At 41.1% G+C, this 26,230-nt stretch overlaps 1 protein-coding gene across 1 annotated transcript in view; it reads right to left on the bottom strand.

Annotated features, from left to right (window-relative positions):
• Positions 1 to 1,260: 1,260 nt before the first annotated feature.
• The window catches only part of LOC136874729 (ankyrin-1), a 76,435-nt gene continuing 51,465 nt past the window's right edge, over positions 1,261 to 26,230 (bottom strand). Inside the window, exon 3 of the mRNA XM_067148392.2 lies at positions 1,261 to 4,367. Coding sequence (XP_067004493.2) covers positions 1,704 to 4,349 — 2,646 coding nt within the window. The 5' untranslated portion in view covers positions 4,350 to 4,367 and the 3' untranslated portion in view covers positions 1,261 to 1,703. The remainder of the gene's footprint in view (positions 4,368 to 26,230) is intronic.

Below are 26,230 nucleotides of genomic sequence, written 5' to 3'. Positions count from 1 at the left end.
ATCTCCCAAGACACAATTTTCAAGAACACTTTGCTCCAACAGTTACAAATACGGCCTTACCAAAGACACCATCCATTCTTACACAAATATCAGAAAAGTGCTTACATGCTTTTCAACTTCTACCAAGGAGGCTGCACTCCCAATTTCTTACAACCTACTCAAGGCAACCTAACCAACACTTGCCCAGTGCTGATAGGTTAAATATCCATTCACTAACCTAAGTTCTGATTGGTTAGAAACCTTTATTACAGGCATGTGGTAGGCAGATTATATTAGAGGAAGAACCAGGTGAAGTGTTGACATCTTCAGCACATAAAGAAACAATCACAAGTAAAAATGTTCATCAACTATAACAAATTACATTTCTTAGTAAATTAACTAGGGCTTAACCCACCACAGATCACTAGAAAATAGATGCCAGAGCCATCTAATCTTCGGAGAAGAAAGTTTCACAAAGTCTAAAGAGTTCTTGATCACTGTCAGAGATGGCCATACTGGAGAAGGTGTACAGCTGAGGAATGCGTACCCGTAATACAGTAAATATTATTTGATTTATCTCAAAACATAGTTTCTAATTTTAAGGCTGATTTATACTCCGGAAAAAAGTCACAAGTGAACCTCGGTCTACCTCATTCACCGCTAACACAGCTGGTGCTGAATCTTCTACATGTTTTCATCTGCAATTTCAACCCTACTTAAGGAATAAGATTAAAAACTTTCCTATCACTTCCTGAATAAAATAGACCAGATAAAATAGTTGTGTGTAATCCTGAGCCTCTACCAGCTTATGAAAGAAATTCACTGTTTACACATGATACAGGCTTTTGGGCTTATGCAGTGTCAAGAAAATAAGGTGAAATTCTTTACGTTTCGCAAAGAACCTTCCTCTGCGTCATCAGAAGAAAATCTTGACCGTCCATGAGAAAGGCGTCTTAAAAAATGTTTTGTTAACAGAGGAATTTTGCTACAACCTACTGAAAGTGTGAATGTAGTGGTAAGGTAGTAAAACATGCAAATCCTGTAAATTACCACAAAAAGACTACAGTACTTCAATTTCTTCTGTGATGGACAACTTGCATAAGTATTTCAATTGTATCCTCTCAAGTCTGCTTACCTGGATGTCCACTGTGTAACAGTTGTGGTACATAAGTAGGTACCTCTCGCTTCCAGTCTACTTGCCAGGATGTTGTTCTACAAGTGCACTATCCAAGCTCTTGAATACATGCAAGAGTACAGAATCCTTTGATATTTCAGAGCTGCTTTAACCATATTACTTAAATGATTCTAAATTGCTTCAAAATCATTACTGACACCAGTTACTGCACTAGACTCCCAATATGTCAGTAAGCAATGTGCAGACCACACTCCTCGTGAACAAAGCTGGTACCAGTAGGTAGTGTCATTACAAGGAAGACGGGTGCTGGGGACAAAACAAACTCACATTTCAGGTTCATTACCTTCCTATATTTCATGTACATATGCACAAATGTTCACTTTCAGGTCACAACACAACTGAGTATTCTTGTTACCAGTGCCATCCCACTCAATGATCCCTCACCACTGTAGCACAAAATAATGGAAGAGAGAAGTGAGGGCCCACCAACCGTGGACAAGCAGGAAGTTGTTTTAATGCAGATAGAGGGAGCCACACTAGGTTACCGCTGTTGTTTGGACTTTTGTATGTCCCAAGTAACTTATGTGTTTCATGACAACTGCTCTATGAAGTGAACCACCTCAAGGTGACCCCAGCGTTTGGCTACGTCCAGTGGAGTGCGACCATCACTATCCTTAACATTGAGAACAGCGTGGTCCACGCTGGTGAGGTGCTTCACTATCTCAAGGTGACCCGCCCCTACAGCCAGGTGAAGAGGAGTGTTGCCACCACTAGCCTTAATATTCACACTAGCGTGGTCCAGACCGGTGAGATGCTTCACTACCTCAAGGTGACCGTTGTCTGATGCCAGGTGGAGTGGAGTCCAACCATCACTAGTCTGAACACTGAGACTAGCATGATCTAGAGTGGTGAGGCGCATCACAACCTCAAGGTGACCATATTCTGCAGCCAGGTGGAGAGGAGTCCAACCATCACAATCCTTAATACTGAGACTAATGTGGTCCAGAGTAGTGAGGTACTTCACTACCTCAAGGTGACCTGCTCTTATAGCCAGCTTGAGAGGAGTCCAACCATCGTTATCCTTAACGTTAATACTAACACTGTCTGGAGTGGCGAGGTGCATCACTATTTCTAGGTGACCACGCTGTGCTGCCAGGTGGAGTGGTGTGTAACAGCCACTAGCCTTAAAATTGAGACTAGTGTGGTCTAGAGTGGTGAGGTGCTTCACTACCTGGAGGTGACCTTCCCATACAGCCAGGTGGAGTGGTGTGTAACCGCCACTAGCCTGAATGTTGAGACTAGTGTGGTCTAGAGTGGTAAGGTACTTCACTACCTCAAGGTGACCTTCCCTTACAGCCAAGTGAAGTAGTGTGTAACCACCACTAGCCTTAATGTGGAGACTAGTGTGGTCTAGAGTGGTGAGGTGCTTTACTACCTCAAGATGACCTTTCCTTGTAGCCAGGTGGAGTGGTGTGTAACTGCCACGAGTTTTAACATTGAGACGAATGTGGCCTAGAGTGGTGAAGTGCTTCACCACCTGAAGGTGGCCTTCCCTTGCAGCCAGATGGAGTGGTGTATAACCATCATCAGCCTTAGCATTGAGACTAGCATGGTCTAGAGCAGCAAGGTGCTTCACTACCCAAAGGTGACCACACTGTGCAGCCAAGTGAAGTGGGGTGTAGCCGCCACCAGTCTTAACATTGGGAATAGCATGGTCTAGAGTGGTAAGGTGCTTCACTACCCCAAGGTGACCACACTGTGCAGCAAGGTGAAGTGGAGTGTAATCATCAGTAGCTTTTACATTGAGATTAGTACGGTCTAGAGAGGTGAGGTGCTCCACTATCTCGAGGTGACCATACTGTGCAGCGAGGTGGAGTGGAATGTAACCACCACTAGTCTTCGCATTGGGAGTAGCATGGTCTAGAGTGGTGAGGTGCTTCACTACACCAAGGTGACCACACTGTGCAGCCAGGTGAAGTGGGGTGTAACCACCATCAGACTTAACATTGAGACTATTGTGGTCTTGAGCGGTGAGGTACCTGACCATATGGAAGTGCCCCCACCGAGAGGCTTGAACAAGAGCACTACCCAACAACTCCCTACTCCAACCTCCCTCCTCCACCAGGTACCTCACCACCTCAAGGTGCCCCCACTGAGCACCTGCTACAAGAGCACCGCCTAGCAACTCCCCACTCCAACCTCCCTCCTCTAACAGGTAACTCACCAATTCCACGTGGCCCTCTTTTGCTGCCAAGAGCAATGCAGGCAGTCCTCGAGTGTGGATGCCGACGTTCACGTCGATTTCGCACCTTCCAAACGAAAGACAGTCCCCTTGGCCCAGATTTTTCTCCTCCTCTACCAGAGCCTTCACTACATCCAGCTGTCCCTTCTCTGCAGCATGGTTCAATGCAGTGCGCTTCCAATCGACACATGGATTTCTTGCAAGGAGGAAATTCACCACACTAATATATCCCTCTACAGCTGCCCAATTTAGTGTTTGCTGAAGGATCATGTGACCCGGATCATATTGGGAAAGCAGTTCCCACCACTGTGGTCCTTCCTCCTTATCCTGCCATTTCCTCTCTCTCTGGCAAGGAAGGTTCTCTCTCTTATCACACATCAGCTCTCGTTGCTGAGCAACCTTCTCTCCGAACTTACATGTTCTTTTCACCTCATTCTCTCTGCCCTTACATGATCTCTCCACCTCCTCCTCTCTGTGCTTACAGGCTCTTTCCACTTCCTCCACTCTGTCTTTACAAGTTCTCTCCACTTCGTTTTCTCTGTCTTTACATGCCCTCTCCACCTCCTCCAGTCTGTCCTTACATGCTCTCTCCACCTCCTTTTCTTTGTCCTTACATGCTCTCTCCACCTCCTCCACTCTGTCCTTACAAGTTCTTTCTACTTCCTTTTCTCTGTCTTTACATGCCCTCTCCCTGTCCTTACATGACCTTTCTACCTCCTCCACTCTATCCTCACATGCTCTCCCCACTTCTTTTTTTCTGTCCTTAGATGTTCTTTCCATCTCCTCTACTCTGTCCTCACATGCTCTCTCCACTTCCTTTACTCTGTCTGTACAGGCTCTCTCTCTGTCATGACATGCTTTCTCCACTTCCTTTACTTTCTTCTCAAGTGCCTTTTCCCGCTGCTCTATCACTGTCTCTCTCTCTTTCAGTACTTCTTCCCACATCCGGTAGTTCTCCCACTCCTTAAGACTTCTCTCCAATTCTTCTGCCATTCTCCTCTAATATCTCACCTGCAACAAACAAGAATACCACAAAATAAGAAATAGCTGTTCTGAGAGCTGGTTTACACAGGGCCACTTTAAAAGGTTAGTGCGCACCACAGACACTGGCCACTTTTATAATTACATCAAAGGAAATGGGTGCAGTTACATGGTGCCACATACACAGCAGCCATCTTATAATTGAATGGCTCACCCAAACAAAATTGTAACCAACAAATTTAGTGAATATGAGATAAATGGTGTAATTATTAGTGTAATATTAGGCTTCAAAATCATTAAATTGGAACTACTGTTTGAATTTGAAAGTGGCGCCAAGAAGAACAAGTAGTAAATGCATTAAAAATGCTGTGTCGGTTACATGTGTCTCTTACATTAGCTGATGAAAAACAGTTAAAAGGATAAGGTAGATATCACTGATCTGGTAAAGATATAAAATTCGTAAACATCTTTGGGACAGTGAATGTTCATGTACTCCAAAAGAAAGCAGTCTGTACCTGGAAGTTCTGCAATTCAGATGTAATAACAGTTTATTCTAACAATCTAACTATATTATATAAAATAGACGTGTCCAAATATTTCACCTTGCAGCCACAACTATCCACCACAGACCACTGGTGTTTATATGCGGTAGTAGCCTCGAATCTCCCATCGTGCACTATAGTTGTTGCGAGTCGGTAGCTGTAGTGGTGTGGTAGATGTGGTGGTTCAAAGAGGCTGACTATATATAAAAATAGATGCATGTCCGTATACTTCACCTTGGAGCCATAAATACCCACCGCAGACCAATGGTGTTTGTGTGTGGTTTCTTAATGCACTTCTGTATTTTATAGAGAAAACTGCATGGATGTATAAAAAATCAAGCAAAGCGGGTTGTCTTCAGCTAGTTATTTAAAAAAAGGATCTGCTAATGATATTAATTAATTAATAAACTGATCAATTGTATACTAAAGAATAAAATTCGAGTTGCAGATAGTAAACACTCTTGTAGGAAAGAATTTGTCATTGCTTTCTTCAAAGTGGGAAACTTATAAGAAGATAGCATTAGATAAATTCTACAAGTTAAACAACGACAATCAAACAAGAATTCTTGCACAGTAGTGTGCAGAGTTAGTCGACACTGAATGTCCGTGAACTCGTGCAGATATTTCACGACAGTGCAGCATGAGGTTTACATGCCTGCAGTAAAAGGTAAATGCGTGTTTGTCAAAAGAAACTCTGTGCAATACTGCCCAGTGATTACAAATTCTACTGGAGAATATTAAGTTCCAAAGCCTCAAAGAGATGAGCGTGGGAAACACTGTTATAGATCGAATAAGATATGTTACTAAATAGTTAATAGGAAACCAGATGCCTTTTTCGAAACAGGAGTCATTACTCAAGATGTGAAAGTAAAAAGTTTTCCATAAATTCTGATTTGGCACAGAAAAATGTACAAACTTTCCTGTGGACAGTACCCAGAAGTTGAGTGTAAAGAAAGTACCTATAAGGATATTTTAAACTCTGATTTTAAACTGCAATTTGGTCTTCCAAGATCTCATGCTTGTGCTTGGTGACTGTCTTTTTTAATACAATCTGCTTTACGTCGCACTGACACAGATAGGTCTTAATGGGATAGGAAAGCGCTAGGAGTAGGAAGGAAGTGACCGTGGCCTTAATTAAGGTATTTGCCTGGCAGGTTATTAGGAAACCACGGAAAACCATCTTCAGGGATACCAACAGTGGAGTTTGAAACCTACTCTCTGGAGAATGCAAGCTGTTAGCTATGTGACCCAAACAGCACAGCGACTTGCTTGGTGATCGTATTTTTATTTGGCTCATTTCGGTGGAATCAAATTATGAAATGCATGAAATAGATGAGCAAAGTCAACTTCACCATCACAGATCTGAGGCAGCAATAAAATCTTCAGCAGCTCATACTGCTATTAGTAAGGAAAATAAGGAGAGTATAGGAAACGTACAAGTGACTACTAGTGCTAAAGGCGGCAAAAGAGTAAGGTAGTGTGCAGCCCATGCTGGTTTAACTAACAACTGTGGTGTTGACTGATGGAAATATTTATTTATTTGTATAATAGTATATTGTAACACGTTATTTAAATAGAGGCAATATGAAACTGCCTCGTCATACTAAACGATACTGTTATGTCATGAACTTAGATAATTTAGGACATTATAGTGATACTAGTGTTAAGTTTTTGCATTCCAATGAAAGGAACACACAAAAGACAAAAATGGATACTGGCAGTGAACCAAATGAAATAATCATGAAATATTACCAGAAATATTTCATTCATACATAATTGACCCCTTCAGAATGGCAGTGGTGTTGGTCATTGTTAAAGCGGACACTAAGTTATCGAAACAGACTTTCAACGTATTAGGTCGTGTTACGTACATGTAATACGTGGTAAGAGATGTTAGGTACAGAACAAAAATGGCCAGCCGGACACCAGTGGGATCCGAACCCACAACCTCCCGATTTCGCGTCGGATCCCACTGGTGTCCGGCTGGCCATTTTTGTACAGTACTTAACATCTATTCAACACGTACTACATGTACGTAACACGACCTAATACGTTGAAAGTCTGTTTCGATTACAATGTGGTCTTGAAAATTCAATATTCACGGACACTAAGTTCCTTGTCACCATTTATTACAATGCTAAATTCATTAATTCAATCAATAATTGTGTACTGATTCCAGATTTCACCACTACTGCCGCTTTCCCACATTTCTGGGGTCGCAGGAGCAACTGCGATTCACACGCGGATTTGCCTGCTTTACGACGGGATGCCCTTCCTGACGCCAACCCAATGTGGAGGGATATAATCATTATTGCGTGTTTCCTTGGGGGTTGATTCCAGATTTCACTCCTTCTGTAAAATAAATACGAACTCATTCCTGCGAAAAGTATTAAGGGGAGTTATGGCTGAATTTAAAATCTTCTTCAGTTTTGATTCTATTTTTACCAAATTGGACACACATAAGTATATATTTTATCAAATTACAGATATGTAGGTGTATTGATTCAAACCATTTTTAAGTTTTCTCTTATACAGTACTAGCAATTGGCGTAGGGACGTGGCGACCCTATCGCCCAGTGGGAAACCACTGCAATCAGCCACCCGAATATTGGCGGGAAATCATACCTCATTGGGTTAGGAGAAAATGCCAACCCAGAACCCTGAACATCTGGGGTTGTCCCTCTGCGGTTAACAACCGTAGTTGTAAATCGGAGCTTGCTCCGCCCCAAGGTTAACTACCTTCGAAAGTCAACCATGGAAAGGTCTTTAAAGAAAAAAATTCCACCGTCCTGTCCAAGAAAGCAGGAGAAGGCTACATCGGATTCGGTGGGTAGCCACCTTGAAGGCATCAACGAGTCGGAGCGTTGGCAATCACCCGTTCCTATGCCAGCACATAAGAACAGGATCAAACAAGATCAGATCAACTACATTGCAACTTATAATATTAATTCTCTACTTAAAGCAGGAAAAGTAAAGAACTCGACGGACGAATTAGATAAACAGAAAATTTTAGTAGCAGGACTCCAGGAGATGAGAAGTACTACAGAAGAACCATTCGAATCTCAAGGCTACAGAATTTACAACAGGAAACCTGGACTAAGGGTTATGAAACAATGTCTCCAATTTGGAACTGGGTTTATAGTCAATGTGAAAATAACACATTCGTTAATCGATTTTCAAGCCATCTCACCTAGAATTGCGGCTTTGAGTTTAAAAGCATCCAACAAAATTTATACCATCATAAATGCCCATGCCCCTACTAATGAAAATAATTTTCTAACAAAGACTAGGAAAGAAGTGGAAAAGTTTTGGGATCTCCTTGACCAAACTGTAAACCAAATAAATATTAACGTTAAGATCCTATTAGGGGACTTAAATGCCCAACTCGGAAGAGAAAAGAAATACCGAGATATCATTGGGAAATGGGCTCCACATAAACATACAAATAAAAATGGTCAAAGACTTGAACTCTGCAGAGAACACAAACTAATCTCAAAGTCCAACTACTTCAAACAGAGGCACAACAAACTTAAAACTTGGAATCGTCCTGATTGGAGAAAAGGAGAATGGCAGCTGATCATGTATTTATGGACAAAACCTTCCACAGAGGAATCTACAATGTTAAAGTATTAAGAGGAGTAGATATAGGTTCAGATCATTACATAGTCAAAATCAAAATTAAATTCACACCACTAAAAAAGAAAAACCAAAACGCAATAAACGAAAGAGGAACTTTGATCCACACCAATTTGTTTTTTTTTTTTTTTGCTATGGGCTTTACGTCGCACCGACACAGATAGGTCTTATGGCGACGATGGATAGGAAAGGCCTAGGAATTGGAAGGAAGCGGCCGTGGCCTTAATTAAGGTACAGCCCCAGCATTTGCCTGGTGTGAAAATGGGAAACCACGGAAAACCATCTTCAGGGCTGCCGATAGTGGGATTCGAACCTACTATCTCCCGGATGCAAGCTTACAGCCACGCGCCTCTACGCGCACGGCCAACTCGCCCGGTCCACACCAATTAATTAGGAATGATAAATATAGAGAAGTCACACAAAACATAAAACTAGACAGATTCCATTTCTCAGGCAACAAGCTGAAAATTTAGCCCCATTGAACACACGTAAAAGACATGCCTGGTGGACCTCAGAATGTGACAAAATTCATGAAGAAAGACATCAGGCATGGTTAAAATTTCAAACACACTCAACAGAAGAAAGTGCAACCAACCTCAAAAATATCAGGCAAACCAAGAGACAATCACAGAAAGAACTAATCAACTCAATAGAAGAAAACTACCACAAAACCAATTCCAGAGACTTTTAAAAACTGTTTGGAAGACAACTACAAAAATTTGCCCCTCTCACATTAATGCTGAAAAGTGAGGATGGAAAAACGACACATAATGACAAGGAAAATGCCGAAATCATGGCAAAAGCATTCATTAAACTTCTGAATTGTGAAGAACCCCAGGAACTTGCAGCAATTAATACAGACACGCCCATCAAACCCCCAAAATCCAACAATCCAAGAGGTGCAAACAGCACTCAAAGAGTTGAAAAATTATAAGGCATGCGGAGAAGACCAAGTTTTCGCAGAAATGTGGAAATATGCCAGTGATACAGTTCGAACATCCTTACACATGGCCCTAACAAAAATCTGGATAACAGAAAAGGTCCCCGAACATTGGACCACAGCCATAATCCACCCACTCCATAAAAAAGGAGATAAAAGCAATCCAGATAATTACAGAGGTATCTCTCTCTTAGACAACACATACAAGATTTTTTCCAGAATCCTATACAGGAGGATCAGAGAGCAACTTAGAGGATGAATTAGGTGAATACCAAGGAGGCTTCAGACCTTGGAGAAGCTGTGCAGAACAAATTTTCACTTTAAAATTAGCCATAGCATATTACAAGAAGCAAAACAAACCTCTTGCAATAACCTTCCATCCAAAATTAATCAAATTGATTGAACTCACCTTAACCAACACTAAATCAAATGTCAAGTTTAGAGGGGAATTCTCTGAGCCATTCATTACAAAAAAAGGCTTACGACAAGGAGATTGCTTGTCACCACTGCTGTTCAACTGTGCCTTGGAATATATAATGAGGGAATGGTACAAGAGTAACCCAAAGAACATCCGAATTGGAAGACCCAAACACAACATAAGTTTAAATTGCCTAGGTTTTGCCGATGACCTTGCTCTCTTGTCCAACAATATTCAGGAAACCAGACAACAAGTTATATCACTACAGGAAATAGCACAGAAAATTGGAATATCTTTTGAAAAGACAGTAATCATGTTTACTGACCCACCACTCAAAAACAAAATTATCATTGGAAACCAAGAAATCAAAATTGTAGATAAATTTAAATATCTGGCAGAAATCATAACATAAAAAGGGCCTGCCAACAGCAACAAAATTAAAACATTACAAAACAGTCACTCAACCAGAAATAACATACACAAGCGAAACCATCTTCAAAACAACTAACACTGCACTAATAGACAAAATACTCAAGACAGAGAGAAGAATCATTAGAACGCGCATCAACAAATCATACCAAAAAGATGGACACTGGAGAGTAGCTTCTAATGAAACAGTCTACAAGGAAATAGAACCAGTAATGAGCACAATCAGGAAGAAATGCATTTCATTTTTGGGACATCTAATCAGGACACCAGAGAACAGGATCATCAGGGGAATATTAGGAAAATTATGGAATAGTAAGTGCAATATTAAGTGGATTACAGAAATAAATGAAGATATGGAACTACAAATTACAGCGGAAGATCTAAGAAACAAAACCGACAAAATCAAGAAACTCACAGACAAACAAACCAGACTGCAAATCAGAATCAACAAACAGACAATAAGGGTGATATCCGATTAAGAAAGAAGGATAAGATCGGAGAGAATGAATAAGTACTGTGCTAACAGGAAACTGAAAAATTCTTTGTATAAAGTTGGCTAGAGTGGTCCAATGAAGGCCATAAAATTTAAATAGTAACAGTACTAGCATGATACCTGTTACCGAGTTTCGGTGGTAGGTAGAGGTGAAAGAAGGTGCGGGCGTGAACGGGTCTCAAACTACGGAATCAAAGTTAATGTTAAATTTAACAAGGTTATATTTTCTTTTCAAAAATAAAGAAATAACAAGCATGGCAGGTACAAAGTAGCAAGTCAAAGGGTAGTTACAATATTTACAGGATTTGGGCTTCGAGCCCCGAAAACACAATGCTTGGGCAATCAGCCCAGTTTTACCTCCAAACACAAGTTTCAACAGAGGGGCAGAAAACCCCATTCATGCCTAGGAGCCCTAGCTCCAAATTACACTGAAAAGCCTCCACGAGGCGTACAACACTCGACTTTCAAAAGAGCCACTCGCTCTCAGATTTAAGCCTCTCCCAGGCCACACCAAACTCCACCTTCAAGCTGTCCTCAACGGACATAAACACAGGGGTAAAATACCCAATCTACTGAGGTCTAGTAAATGAAAAGAAGGTTAATTAAATGACCTCTAAGATAACAATTTGAGAGGAGGCGAACTTGCACTCCTAATACACTTTGTTTTAAAACCTACTTTGGCTCTTAGGCCGCTGATGCAAGGGCTAATCCCATACTACAGAGGTGACTTAAGAAAAGAACAATTTGTTTTACGTTAACGAAGAATAGGTTGAGAAAAATAAGTTCACCTCAAAACAATATGATTGGGAGCTCGAGAGGGTTAGCACTCTCTATCCCAATATGCAGCTTAAAAGAGAATAGAAGAAAAGATCGTTACATTTTAGGAAAAGGTTACATGGTGGAACGCTTCGCACCCGCCCCGAGAGTTAAACTGCTGAGCTAGCAAAGAAAGAATTTATTAATCGGCCATTACCTTATTGCTGACCGCTGCCGAGGAAAAAGGCGCTTCCCGCCTCCTGCTATGTACTTTATACACTGAAAGATGGAACAGAAGTGGCCCGGAGACCCAAAAATCAGCAGTTTATATCCTCTCGCGGAAGGTTCTAGGTGTTAGGGGGAAGAAAACACCCTCCCACAAACTTTTTATTGGCTAGGGTACAGAAACATATTCAAGTTGGGGGAAGATACCTATGATTGGTCAGAAATTAATAACAGAAATTCGGGATTGGTCAAATGCAAAACAAGGGGAAAGAGAGGGGTATACAGCCAACTTAAACAATAACAGAAAGAAATTTAACAAAGAACAAACTTTTGAAATAAAATTTTCTCCAAAGAACCGTTACTTTTCTTCCCACTAGGGTGCACTATTGTAGTTTTTTCAGTGGTGTCCTCTAGAAGAGAAAGTTCACACTTCTTACTTCAAGCAAAACAAAAACACATCAAAAAATGACATAGTTCTAAAACTCCGAAATTTACAGGTAGTGACATCATCTGTGAAAGTAGAAAATTAATCCCGTCAATAAAGTTCAGACTTCCTCCAGCAGAGGAGTTTTAACTGGCGCACATTTTAAATTAGCGGTGTGGAGGTGTACCGCCCGGTACAATACCTATGCTTTTCTACGGATTTAAACTGAAAGTTATCTTTCAAAGTTTCAAATTTTGGAGAAGTCTACTGCCGACTAGCCTTTTAAATACACCCTCAGTTCGTACATCAAATGGTTTGGAGGAATGAATAAGTATTTGCGGATCTCACACTCACTTGAACCCCATACAATGTGTATACCTTCGGTCTGTCATCAATGACATGGGAAGCTGTGAAAAAGACATCACAAGACGTATTGGTTTAGGTCGTGCTTCAATGGTTAAACTCGCTAAGATCTGGCAGAATCGGGCAATATTAAAAGCTACAAAGATGCGTTTGATGGAATCACTAGAGTTCTGTCTTATTGCTAGTGGCTTTATGTCACACTGACACAGAAAGGTCTTATGGCGACGATGGGATAGGGAAGGCCTAGGAGTTGGAAGGAAGAAGCCGTGGCTTTAATTAAGGCGTGACAATGGGAAAATACAGCAAACCATCTTCAGGGCTGCTGACAGTGCGATTCGAACCAACCATCTCCCGGATGCAAGCTCACAGCTAAGAGACTCTAACCGCACGGGCAACTCGCCCGGTACAGGAGGGATTGCAACAACTATTGAGGCATCTCATTGGTTAGTATACCAGGCAAAGTATTCACTGGCATCTTGGAAGAGAGGGTGCGATCACTGGTTGAGAGGAAGTTGGATGAAAACCAGTGTGGTTTCAGACCACAGAGGTGCTGTCAGGACCAGATTTTCAGTATGCGACAAGTAGTTGAAAAATGCTACGAGAGAAATAGACAGTTATGTAATTTATGTTTATGTTTCGTAGATCTAGAGCAGGGCCTGTCGGGGCGCATGTACCAGTGCACTGCACAGTGCAAAAGACGACTTCGCTTGGTTGACCAGAGTGCAGACCCCCACTCCTTGATTAGGAGCAATAGTGCTGTCTCTCTGTTTTCACACGCCTGTCTCCCTCTTCCTCACTTGCTCTGTAGCGCTCCAAATCTGAGCCGAGCAGCCCAGAGACGAAGCGTTGGTCTGAGCGCAGTGGGCCCGATGCACTGTGCACAGGAACTCTGCGCCTCAGTTTTCACGCGCAAGATTTTGGGCATTTGAGAGGCCTTGGTCTAGAGAAAGCACATGACCGGGTACTGAGGGAAAAGATGTTCGACAAACTAGAGACTATGGGATTAAAGGTAGATTATTAAAATCAACCAAATGGCATTTATGTTTACCACTTGTTGTCTGTAGTTTACAAGGATCATATGTTGAAAGTGTACCGGGTGGTACACATCCACGCCGCTAATTCAAACATTGCGCCAGTTGAAACTCCTCTACTGGAGGAAGCGTGAACTTTAACAACCATGTTAATTCTAAAGTTTCTCAGAAGATGTCGCTGTTGTAAATTTTGAAGAGTTCTGAACAGTGTCTTTTTCGATTTATATTTGTTTTCTCTGTAGTGAGAAGTGTGAACATTCTCTTCTAGATGGCACTGCTGAAGAACTACAATTGTGCACCCTGGTGCGAAGTGAAGGAACCTTTTTTGAAGAAATTTCGTAGTCTAAAGTTTGTTCTTTGTTAAATTTCTTTCAGACATTTTTTAGGGTTGGCAGTATAACCCTTCTCTTTCTGCTTGTTTTGAATTTAGCCAATCCCGAATTTCTCTAATGAAGTTTTGACCAATAACGTATGTCTTCTCCGATATGGATATGTTGCTTGATCCTAGCCAATAAAATTGAGGGGGTATGGGTAATCATTCTTGAAACGTCTCGAATTTTCCGCGAGAGTATATAAACTGCTGATTTTCTTGGCTCCTGGCCACTTCAGTAACATCTTTCCTAGTGTGATTATGTAGCAGGGGGCGGGAAGCGCCTCTTTCTTAGGTGGCAGTTCATCCATCAGGTAATGGCCTTTTAATAACTTCTTTGCTCGCTAGCTCAGCAGTTTAACCCTTGGGGCAGGTTCGAAACTTTCATCATGTAACTTTTCTTTAAAATGTAAAAGACACTTGGTATAAAATTCTATCTCTTTAACTACAAATCGGGATAGAAAGTGCCTAACCCTCTCGAGCTCCCCCTCATATTGTTTTTGAGGTGATTACGTTTTCATAACCGTTTTTCTTCGCTTCATAATGTAATAAATTTTCCTATCGTGTCACCTCCATAGTATGGGATTAGCCCTTGCATAAGCGGCCTAAGAGCCAAATAGGTTTTAAAAAGGTGTATTAGGAGTGCAAGTTACGCCTCCACTCATGTTGGTATTTTGGGGCCATGTAATTATCCTGTTTCTTTACTGAATAGGCCTCAGTAGGTTGGGTATTTTTACCCCTGTTCTTGTGTGCCTGGAGGGCAGCTTGAAGGTGGAGTTTGGTGTGGCCTTTGAATTGGCTTGAACTTTGAGAGCGGGTTCGCTCTTTCTAAAAATTGTATTTTCTGTGTGCCTCAAGCAGGCTTTACTGGGTAATTGGGAGCAAATGCTCCTTGGCATGATTGGGGTTTTCTGCCCCTTTGTTGAACCTTGTGTATAGGTAAAGTTGGGCTCATTGCTCAGGGAGTGTGAATCTGGGGCTCGAAGCCCAAAATCCATTAATAAACTGTAATTGTACCTTCTTAACTTGTTGATATACAACTGAGTTCCTGTTATACTTGTTAATTCTTGATCTCGAAAAGAGAATATAACCTTTGTTAAATTTTATATTAATTTTAATTTCGTTGTTGAGACCTATTCCATCCAGCACCTTCTTTCACCTCTAACTACCACAGATAACTCCGTAACAGAAGGGTAAAAAGTGGCAAAGAGGGATTCGGTTAGGTGGAAATGTAGTAAGCAGTCTGACCTATGCTGAAATGGCAGATTGTGCCAAAGCCTGCATTCTAATATCTTGTGTTACCGTGTTTTTTTTTTTTTTGCTAGGGGCTTTACGTCGCACCGACACAGATAGGTCTTATGGCGACGACTTACCGTGTTTTAGCGGTAGGTAAAGGTGAAAGAAGGTGCGGGCTTGAACGGGTCTCAAACTACGGAATCAAAGTTAATGTAAAATTTAACAAGGTTATATTCTCTTTTCAAAATTAAGAAATAAGACAAGTACGGCAGGTACAGAGTAGCAAGGCAACAAAAGGAGCAATTACAGTATTTACAGTATTTGGGCTTCGAGCCCTGAATTCACACTTCTACGGCAATTAGCCCAATTTAACTCCAAAAATAAGTTTTACCAGAGGGGCAGAAAACCCCATTCATGTTCAGGAGCACTTGCTCCAAATTACACAGAAAAGCCTCCTCGAGGCGTACAACACTCAATTTTCAAGAAAGAGCCACACGCTCTCAACCTTTAGGCCTCTCAAAGGCCACACCAAACTCCACCTTCAAGTTGTCCTCTCAGGACATAGACACAGGGGTAACCTACCCAACCTACTGAGGTCTATTAAATGAAAAAGGTTAATTACATGACCTCTAAAATAACAACTTGAGAGGAGGCGATCTGCGCTCCTAATGTATTTGTTTCAAAACCTAATTTGGCTCTAGGCCACTAATGCAAGGGCTAATCCCATACTACCGAGGTGACTTTAGAAAAGAACAATTTGCTTTACGTTAACGAAGAATAGGTTGAGAAAAATAAGTTCACCTCAAAACAATATGATTGGGAGCTCGAGAGGGTTAAGCACTCTCTATCCCGATATGCAGTTTAAAGATAGAATAGATACCTAGGGTCTTTACACTTTAAGGAAGGTTACATTATGGAAAAGCTTCGGACCCGCCCCGAGAGTTAAACTGCTGAGCTAGCAAAGAAAGAAGTTATTAATTGGCCATTACCTTGTTGTTGACCGCTGACGAAGAAAGAGGCGCTTCCCGCCCCCTGCTATGTACTTTACACACTGAAAGATGGTACAGAAGTGGCACCGAGACCCTAAAATCAGCAGTTTATATACTCTCGCAGAAAGTTCGAGGCGTTTCAGGGAAGAAAACACCCGCCGACAATCACTTTATTGGTTAGAGATAAGCAGCATATTCAAGTTGGGGGAAGATACATCAGATTGGTCAGAAATTAAAGAAATTCGGGATTGGCTAAATACAAAACAAGGGGAAAGAGAGGGGTATACAGCCAACTTAAACAATAACAGAAAGAAATTTAGCAAAGAACAAACTTTTGAAATTAAATTTTCTCCCAAAAAAAAAAAAAAAACCACAGTTCTTTCACTCCGCACTAGGGTGCACTATTGTTGATCTTCAGTAGTGTCCTCTAGAAGAGAAAGTTCACACTTCTTACTACAAGCAAAACAAAAATACGTCGAAAATGACACAGTTCAAAAACTCCAAAATTTCCAGGTAGTGACATCTTCTGAGAAAGTAGAAAATTAATTCCGTCGATAAAGTTCAGACTTCCTCCAGCAGAGGAGTTTCAACTGGCGCACATTTTAAATTAGCAGCGTGGAGGTGTACCGCCCGGTACATCTTGGAACTTGAAAATAGGTGCAATGGGTATGGTATGAATATTAACTTTCCGAAAACTAAATTGATAATACCAATATAGTTGGTCCGTTATTGGACATTATAAATTTTCCAGCTAACTAATTCCTGGTTGCCAGCGTTTCACCCCAATGTGCCAAGTTGGGCTCATTAGTTGGTAAATGGCACACCAACCAAGGCGCAAGGCTAGTGCATACCGTGGAGGCCACTGCGTAGGCTACTTGGAGCCATCAGCAGTGCCACTGCACTATGGCAGACTTTGTCTCATTTTCAAAAATTGATGCGTACCTGGCTATCAGAAGATAAAGATGTTGATTCCCATACAGAACCTGAAATATTTGTTAGTAGGTAAGAAATGCAAGAGAAATTGAATGTTAAATTGATGATACAAAACCGGAACAAGAAGATAGTTTCAAGTATATAGGATGTGTGTTTTCCCAGAATGGTAATATAGTGAGATTGAATCAAGGTGCAGTAAAGCTAATGCAGTGAGCTCGTAGTTTGATCAACAGTATTCTGTACGAAGGAAGTCAGCTCCCGGACGGAACTATCTTTAAATCGGTTTGTTTTCAGACCAACTTTGCTTTACGGGAGCGAAAGCCGGGTGGACTCAGGATATCTTATTCATAACTAAGAAGTATAACAGGCATGAAAGAAGCAAGAATTATTGCTGGTACAAACAGGTGGGAATAATGGCAGGAGGGTAGTCAGAATGAGGAGACACAGGCTGTTAGGAACGAACTCGATGGATGAAGCTGTACTCATAAATCGGCTTCGGTGATGGGGTCATGTGAGGCTAATGGAGGAGAAGTCCAGTTGGTGGTGTTCCGGAGTATCTGTGGAATGCAGAGGTGAAAGAAGGTGCCGGGATGAATGGATCTAACTACCAAATCGAAGTTAATTTAAAACTGTAACAAAGGTTATATTTTTTTTCTCTTAAAAAAAAAAAAAAAAAAAAAAAAAAAAAAAAAAAAAAAAAAAACAAGTAACAATGTGACAGGTACCAGTAGCAATAAACAAGACTAGGAAAGACAAGATTGGTGGTAAAAACAGATCTTGGGCTTCAAGCCCTCACTTTACACTTCCCGAGCTGCCCGCTCAAAATTACAGAGATCACAATTTTATGCAAGGCCAGAACACCCCTCAGTACATGGAGCACTTGCTCCCAATTTTTAACATCAAGCCTCCCAGAGGCACGTTTACAACACTTGAAAAGAGCTGACACGCTCACAGTTTTTCAAGTCTATTCAAGGCAATACCAGAAACTTACAATTACTTGCCCTCAAGGCACAACTTACGAAAATGAAACACGGGTATTCTGTACCCAACCTACTGGGCCTTTATGGAACACGAAGAATGGTTAAGTAAATGGGCCGAAACACCAAATAGAATGGAGGCGAGTACTTGCACTCCTAGAACTGAATTCTAAAAACCTAAGGGGCACTAGGCCGATGAAACAGGGATATTCCCAAACTATGGGGGTGACTCGTATAGGAATAATTTAAGACATCATGGAAAAGAAGAAAACCAGTTACAAAACGTAGTCACATCCAACCAAGATGAAGGGGAGCTCGAGAGGATTAATCACTCTCTATCACCGAAGTACAGTTACAGATTTTATGAAATTTTCACATTAGCCGGCAGAACCTACATTTTAGAGAAGTTGGTTACATATTAAGGTTTTGGACCTATCCCTCAGGTTAAACTGCAGGGCTAGCAAAAGTTGAAGATGTTAAGTGGCCATACCTTGTCGGAGTACTGCTGCCTGATGAAAGAGGCACCTCCCGCCTTCTGCTTCACACACACACTTAGTTAGATGTAGATCAAGTGACCAAGAGACGTGAAAATCCCCAGCTTATAAACCCTCAGGGAAGGTTCGAGACCTTTCATGAATAATCAAGCAACACCCTCTCAATTTTATTGGACCATACAAAATTTACACTCAAAGTCGAAGAAGAAATCCAGGATTGGTCGGAAATTAATTACAAAAACTAGCGATTGGCTGGATTCAAAACTGGCGGAAATAAAAGATAAATATTGCCAACCCAAAAATAAATGAACATCAATTAGCAAAAAAAACTTATGAATACAAAACTTCTCAAAAAAGTTATTTCACTTCGCACCAGGGTGCATGATCATAGTTTTTTGTAGTGACCTCTATGAAAGAATGTCCAAATTTCTTGATGAACAGAAAACAAAAGCAAGTTGAAATTCACACAGTACTGGCAACTTCATAATCACAAAATTACGGTAGTGACATCATCTGAGGAAACGTTTAAATAAGTCTAGTTCCAAGTTCAGTGTTTCTCCTGTAGAGGAGTTTTAATTGGCACAAGATTTAAATGTGCGGCGTAGAGGTGTACCTCCCGGTACAGGTGGAAAAATAACTTACGGTACCATTTCATTGCCTTCCCCACACACTCGATGGAAGTAATCATATCTGAGCAAGCTACGGGACCCATATACGTCTTATAGCCAATAATGCAAAGGAGTTTCACTACAGGCTGTCTTGTCTGTCTGTCCGTCTTGCCTGTGGGTCTCGTTGTCAGTACATTGTGTGTGTCAAAATACAAACTTCCCTATGATCGAACCACCAGATGGCAATCATGTTAGCTGTTGCTCTTGATTCAATTTGACCTTTCTCCAATTTTTTAGTAAAATTTCCACCCCAGTTGTCTAAATTCCTTATCTCGCAGAGACAATGCCTACACCTCAATATATCATATCCGTCCACTATGGTGCATTTTCGATTTCTACTGGTGAACTCGATACTTATTTCTTTCAATAGCCTAAGAAGGGAGAATATTTCAGGAGTTCAGGATCAGATTTTACAGCCGATAACACTTTATTATTCGTAGGGGAGAAACATTTTAAAGCCAAGCTGAGTGACTCAGATGGTAAAGGTGTTTGCTTTCTGAGCCCAAGTTGATAGGTTCGATCCTGGCTTGTCTGTCTGTTAGGTCATCAGGCCAGAGGCTGGTTGGATCCTCAAATAGCACCACCAAAGGCTATGCAGATATAGGGAAACTGCAAAATCCAACGGCAGAACCCAAATGAGGCGTACTAGGCAAGATGAAGAATGAGGTACTTTGCCAGTGTTTTCCTCACTGGACCAGAAAGTGCTACTGCAACACGACTGACCCTTTGAGCAACATCTTTCACAACAGACAGACACTAGTTGTGCTCCGAATGTCATTACTCAGCACAGCACCAACCATACCCGAGCAGCTTCCATATTGTCACAGCCATGGACGAGACTGGACTTTGGTGGAAGCTAGTTTGTTCTGGGCTGTGCCAAGAGGCAGATACAAAAATACTGCATCCATCAAGAAATGGCAACAGGCGGAATCCTGGCTTAGTCCGGTGGTATTTGAATGTGCTCAAATACATCAGCCTTGTGTCTGTAGATTTACAGGCACATAAAAGAACTCCCACGGGACAAAACTCCGGAACCTCGGCGACTCCAATAACCCTAAAAGTAGTTAGTGGGAAGTAAAATCAATAACATTATCATTAGTATTATTTGTGTACCGGGTGGTACACCTCCACGCCACTAGTTCAAATATTGCGCCAGTTGAAACTCCTCTACAGGAGAAAGCCTGAACTATAAAAAACTGTATTAACTCAACAGTTTCTCCGAAAATGGCTCTGTGTGAATTTTGATGTATTTTTGTTTGTCAGTGATCAAGAAGTGTGGACATTCTCTAACAGATGTCTCTACCAAAAACTATGATAACGCACTCTGGTGTAAAGGATTGAACCTTCTTGGAGAAATGTTGTATTCATAAGTTTTGTCTTTACTAAATTTTGTTCAGTGGTTTGTGGGTTGGCAACATTAATCCTTTCTTTCCGCCTGTTTTGAATTTAGCCAATCAGTAATTTCTGTAATTAATTTTCCTCCAATCATTGCTTTCTTCTTCGAATTTCCATGTGTAATTCTTAGTCAACCAATAAAAATTGAGGGAGTGTGGCTACTCATTCCTGAAAGGTCTCGAATTTTCCACGAGGGTATAAAAACTGTTGATTTTCTTGTCTCCGGGCCACTTGTATAACATCTAACTCAGTGTGTAAATATGTAGCAGGGGGCGGGAAGCGCCTCGTTCTTCAGACAGCAGTTCTTCAAGAAGGTAATGGCCTTTTTGACATCTTTATCTCTTGCTAGCTCAGCAGTCTAACTCTCGGAGAGGGTTCGAAACCTTTAATATGTAACCCATCTCTTTAAAATGTAAATTCCTTTTCAGTCTACGTAAAAACTAAAAATCTCTTTTACCGTAAAGCGGGGATAGAGAGTGCTTTACCCTCTCGAGCTCCCCTTCATTTTGAAATTGAGGTGACTACGTTTTCATAACCGTTTCTTCTCTTCCTTAATGTATTAAAGTTTTCTCATACGAGTCACCTCCCTAGCTTGGGATTAGCCCCTGTGTATCGGCCTAGAGCCACTTAGGTTCTAAAATGTGTATTTAGGAGTGCAAGTTCACGCCTCCAGTCCTTTCTGTACTTCGGGCCAGTAACTTAACCTGATGTTTTGTTTTCTTCCTGCGAAGGCCCTGTAGGTTGGGTATTAAATACCCGTTTCTTTGTGTGCCTTGAGGGCAGATAGGAATGAAGTTTGTTGTGGCCTTTAATAGGCTTGTAAAGTTGAGAGCAGGTCCGCTCTTTCTGGTATTATTAAGCGGGAGCAAGAGCTCCATGTAATTAAGGGTTTTCTGCCCTTTGGCATTTTTTGATTGTGAGCCGAGAGCTCAAGGATTGATGAATTTGGGCCCGTAGCCCAGAATTTGTGAAGACCACTTAACTGGTGCTTTTCTTGTAAAGCAGCATTGTACCTGATTTTCTTTGTTATTTCCCCTAGTGGAAACTGGTTAAATTTTTCTCTAATCTTGGACTTCTTGATTGTGTACCTGATTTAACTTCTTGTTATTTGTTGTACGCTCAAAATTCTATGTCACCATTGTTAAGGTTGGAAAATACCTTTATTGAAATTTTAAATCATCTTTCGGACTTGTAGTTAGACCCATTCCAGCCCGCACCTTCTTTCACCTCTGACTTCCACGGATAACTCCGTAACAGAAACTATTATTGTTATGGAGATATCGTGGTGGACAGCGGTACAAGAAGGTGCGGGCATGAATGGGTCGATAGAAGGTAAAAGAATAATTTAAAATTTTAAAATAGAAGTTATATTTCCTTCCCTTTTTTTTTTCTTTTCAAAGTTAGACTTTACAATATCAGGTACCAAAATTTTGCTTACAAATTAGGTGACAGCATTTAGAAAATCAGAACAATAAAATAATGAAAAATTAGCAAACGTGAGCTTGCAGCTCCCTAATTACCGCGTTTGATTCCCGACAATGTCGGGTATTTTAACCTTCATTGGTTAATTCCAATGGCTATGTGATTGTGCTCTCACCAATATCCCTGCAATTTCCAAACCACACATAACACTATCCTCCACCACAATAACACGCAGTTACCTACACATGGCAAATGCCCCCACATGTTACAAATGTTACATGAGCACAACTACTAACATTAACAAACAGTCAAGGAGACAGGTCTCCCAAGTTCTTTTACATCAAAATCAGAGCATCTTCGCTTTACAAGTTCATCTAGGAGACTGCTCCCCGAAACTTATGACATTACAGCCTTCAAAAGGCACCTTTATACAGTTACATTACAAGAAAGAACGTCTTTGCTCTATGCAACTGTTACGGAGATATCTGTGGAAAGCAGAGGTGAAAGAAGGTGCTGGGTAGAATGGGTCTAACTACAATATCAAAAATTAATTTAAAACTTTAACATAGGTTATATTTCTTTTCAAAAAACAAACTTAACAACTTACCACTTAGTGAAAGAATAAAGTGACAGGTACAAATAGCAATCCAGAAAACAAGAATTGGAAAACCCAAGATTAGGGAATTTTACAGATTTGGGACTTCAAGCCCTTAGTTTACAAATTCTGAGATACCAGATCCAGTTTACAAAATTTTGCAAAATCACAATGTTTAGACAAGAACTGGAATATTCCAATTTAAGAGCACTTTGCACGAACCACTTTACAGCCTTCCAGAGGCGCACCTCAATATTGCAGTTGAACACACAAAAAAGCTTACATGCTCTCCAACTTTAACTAATCTCTTACAGATCGCTTAGGGCAACCTAACACAAACCCTTACAATCTCTGGCCTCTCTAGGCACAATTTACAACTGAAATTACTTTTACACAGGGGTATCTATAACCCAACCTACTGGGCCTTCGTGGAAAGAACAGATTACATTACTGGCCGGGACAAAAAAACGGCAGGAGGCGTATACTTGCTCTCCTAGAAATACTAATATGAAACCCTAATTGGGCTCTCAGCGTGATACAGAGGCTAATCCCAAGCTACTGAGGTGACTAGAATGAAAGTTATTTTTAACACTTTACCAAAAGAGAAAAAGTTACCAAGATCACAGTTACCTCAAATTAAATCGAAGGGGAACTCAAGAGGGTAACGCACTCTCTATCCCCGATTTACAGTTTTAGGAATTAATGAAATTTTACATTAGCTGAAAGAAAGTTTACATTTTGGAAAACAGGAGGTTACATAATTAGAAATCTGAGCCTCCCCCTCGTGTATGTCTGCGGAGGTAGCTACAGAAAAATAAGCCTGGTGGACAGTACTCTGGCCGTTGGACTGCCTGGTGAAGTCCATTTTAGCGAATTAATTGGGAATTCCCGGTTTGAAGTCTTTTGGCCATCGTAGAAGTTAATTATATGCTGATTATGTTTGACGGCCAGACCTGCCGCCGTTGCTGATACCCAGGTGAGGTCCCCTGGACTCCTCGCCCCCCCCCCCCCCAAGTACCCTCAGATACACCTCTCCTGCTACTATGAGACGGTTAGTTGTGGTGATGGTCGCCGCAGATCAGAAATAGATGTGCAGTCCCCAGATGGAGAGGCAGTGGTGTCACTGCACTTCAGCCCTTGCCGGGAAGATGGACTCTGGCACGCCGTCCAGACGGAGTTTTGCCAAAGTTTAGTGGCGAATTAAAGACAACCCTGAATTTACACAGGTTTCACCTGAGATAGGTGAACTCTAAATATTCTTTCCGTGGCTGAGTTATTGACTAATAATGTAACCGGCATTAGGAAATCAAGAATGAAACATGGCCCATGGAATCTGGGGGCAAGCTTGCCCGCAGGAACAAAATTTTTAACCATTAATTGATCTCCGACTTTTAAATTGGTGTGCCTCTGTCCACGATCATATCTTTCTCTAACCTCTTCATGGGAAGCCTTTAATTTGTCTTTAGCCTTCTTCCATAGATCACTAAGATTATCAGGATCTATTGTCTCAGGTAATATGTCATCAAGTGACCATAGATTAGAGAGCGGCGTGTTAGGAACAAATTTAAACATGGGAGATGCTGCAGTGAACATATGGGACTCATGAACCGCCGAATTTAGAGCAAAGGCCAACCATGCAGGGAAGTATCCCACCTGGAATGATCTTCATGATAAAATGCAATTAAAGCAGATCGGAGATTACGATTGACCCGCCCAGCCAGAGACGCTTCAGGGTAATAAGCAGAAGTAGTTACGTGTGAGATAGTAAGGTCAAAACAAATTTTACGGAATAGGTTAGATGTGAATGCCTTAACATTAGCAGAAACTATATATTCACAGGGGCAAAAAGAAGCAAATATGGTGTTCAAACAAGAAATAGTAGACAGAGCAGTTGCCAGCTTAGTCGGAAATAACCAGGAAAATCTAGTGAAACCATCTACACAAACCAGAATGAATTTATTTACGTTCCCCTTATACGAGCCAGCACCGGATCTTCATGTTGATATATTTCAATATCTTGAAATAACATAGGTCTCAGAAAATACGACATCATCCAGGTAATGATACAAGTATTCAAATTTGATGTCCAAGAAGACCCTATCTAGCAGTATACTAAGTGTACCGGGCGGTACACATCCACTCCGCTAATTTAAAATGTGCGCCTGTTGAAACTCCTCTGCTGGAGGAAGTCTGAACTTTATTGACAGTATTAATTTTCTACCGTCTCAGAAGATGTCACCACGTGGAAAATTTTGAGTTTTTGAACTGTGTCATTTTTGATGTGTTTTTGTTTCGCTTGAAGTAAGAAGTGTGAACTTTCTCTTCTAGAGGACACTACTGAAGATCTACAATAGTGCAACCTAGTGCGGAGTCAAAGAACTATTTTTTTGGAGAAAATTTAATTTCAAGAGTTTGTTCTTTGTTAAATTTCTTTCTATCATTGTTTAAGTTGGCAATATTTACCCCTTTCTTCCCCTTGTGTTGAACCTAACCAATCCCGAATTTCTTAAATTAATTTCTATCCAATCAGATGTATCTTCCCCCAACTTTAATCTGTTGCGGGGTCCTATCCAATAAAGAGTTTGTGGGAGGGTGTTTTCTTTCCCCTAACGCCTAGAAACTTCCGCGAGAGTATTTAAACTGCTGATTTTTGGGTCTCTAGGCCACTTCTGTTCCATCTTTCAGTGTGTTAAGTACATAGCAGGGGGCGGGAAGCGCCTCTTTCTTCTCCAGCCGTTCAACACAAGGTAATGGCCGATTAATAACTTCTTTCTTTGCTAGCTCAGCAGTTTAACTTTCGGGACGGGTTCTAAGCGTTCAACCATGTAACCTTTTCCTAAAATGTAACGATCTTTTCTTCTATTCTCTTTTAAGCTGCATATTGGGATAGAGAGTGCTAACCCTCTCGAGCTCCCAATCATATTGTTTTGAGGTGAACTTATTTTTCTCAACCTATTCTTCGTTAACGTAAAACAAATTGTTCTTTTCTTAAGTCACCTCTGTAGTATGGGATTAGCCCTTGCATCAGCGGCCTAAGAGCCAAAGTAGGTTTTAAAACAAAGTGTATTAGGAGTGCAAGTTCGCCTCCTCTCAAATTGTTATCTTAGAGGTCATTTAATTAACCTTCTTTTCATTTACTAGACCTCAGTAGATTGGGTATTTTACCCCTGTGTTTATGTCCGTTGAGGACAGCTTGAAGGTGGAGTTTGGTGTGGCCTGGGAGAGGCTTAAATCTGAGAGCGAGTGGCTCTTTTGAAAGTCGAGTGTTGTACGCCTCGTGGAGGCTTTTCAGTGTAATTTGGAGCTAGGGCTCCTAGGCATGAATGGGGTTTTCTGCCCCTCTGTTGAAACTTGTGTTTGGAGGTAAAACTGGGCTGATTGCCCAAGCATTGTGTTTTCGGGGCTCGAAGCCCAAATCCTGTAAATATTGTAACTAACCCCTTTTGAATTGCTACTTGTTACCTGCCATGCTTGTTATTTCTTTGTTTTCGAAAAGAAAATATAACCTTGTTAAATTTTAAATTAATTTTACATTGCACTATAATTTCGTAGCTTGA

The sequence above is a fragment of the Anabrus simplex genome, chromosome 5 (assembly GCF_040414725.1).
Source record: "Anabrus simplex isolate iqAnaSimp1 chromosome 5, ASM4041472v1, whole genome shotgun sequence".
In the NCBI taxonomy this organism is placed as follows: domain Eukaryota; kingdom Metazoa; phylum Arthropoda; class Insecta; order Orthoptera; family Tettigoniidae; genus Anabrus; species Anabrus simplex.
The sequence above is the reverse complement of the archived record's forward strand: the minus strand, read 5'-3'. Positions and strand labels throughout refer to the sequence as shown.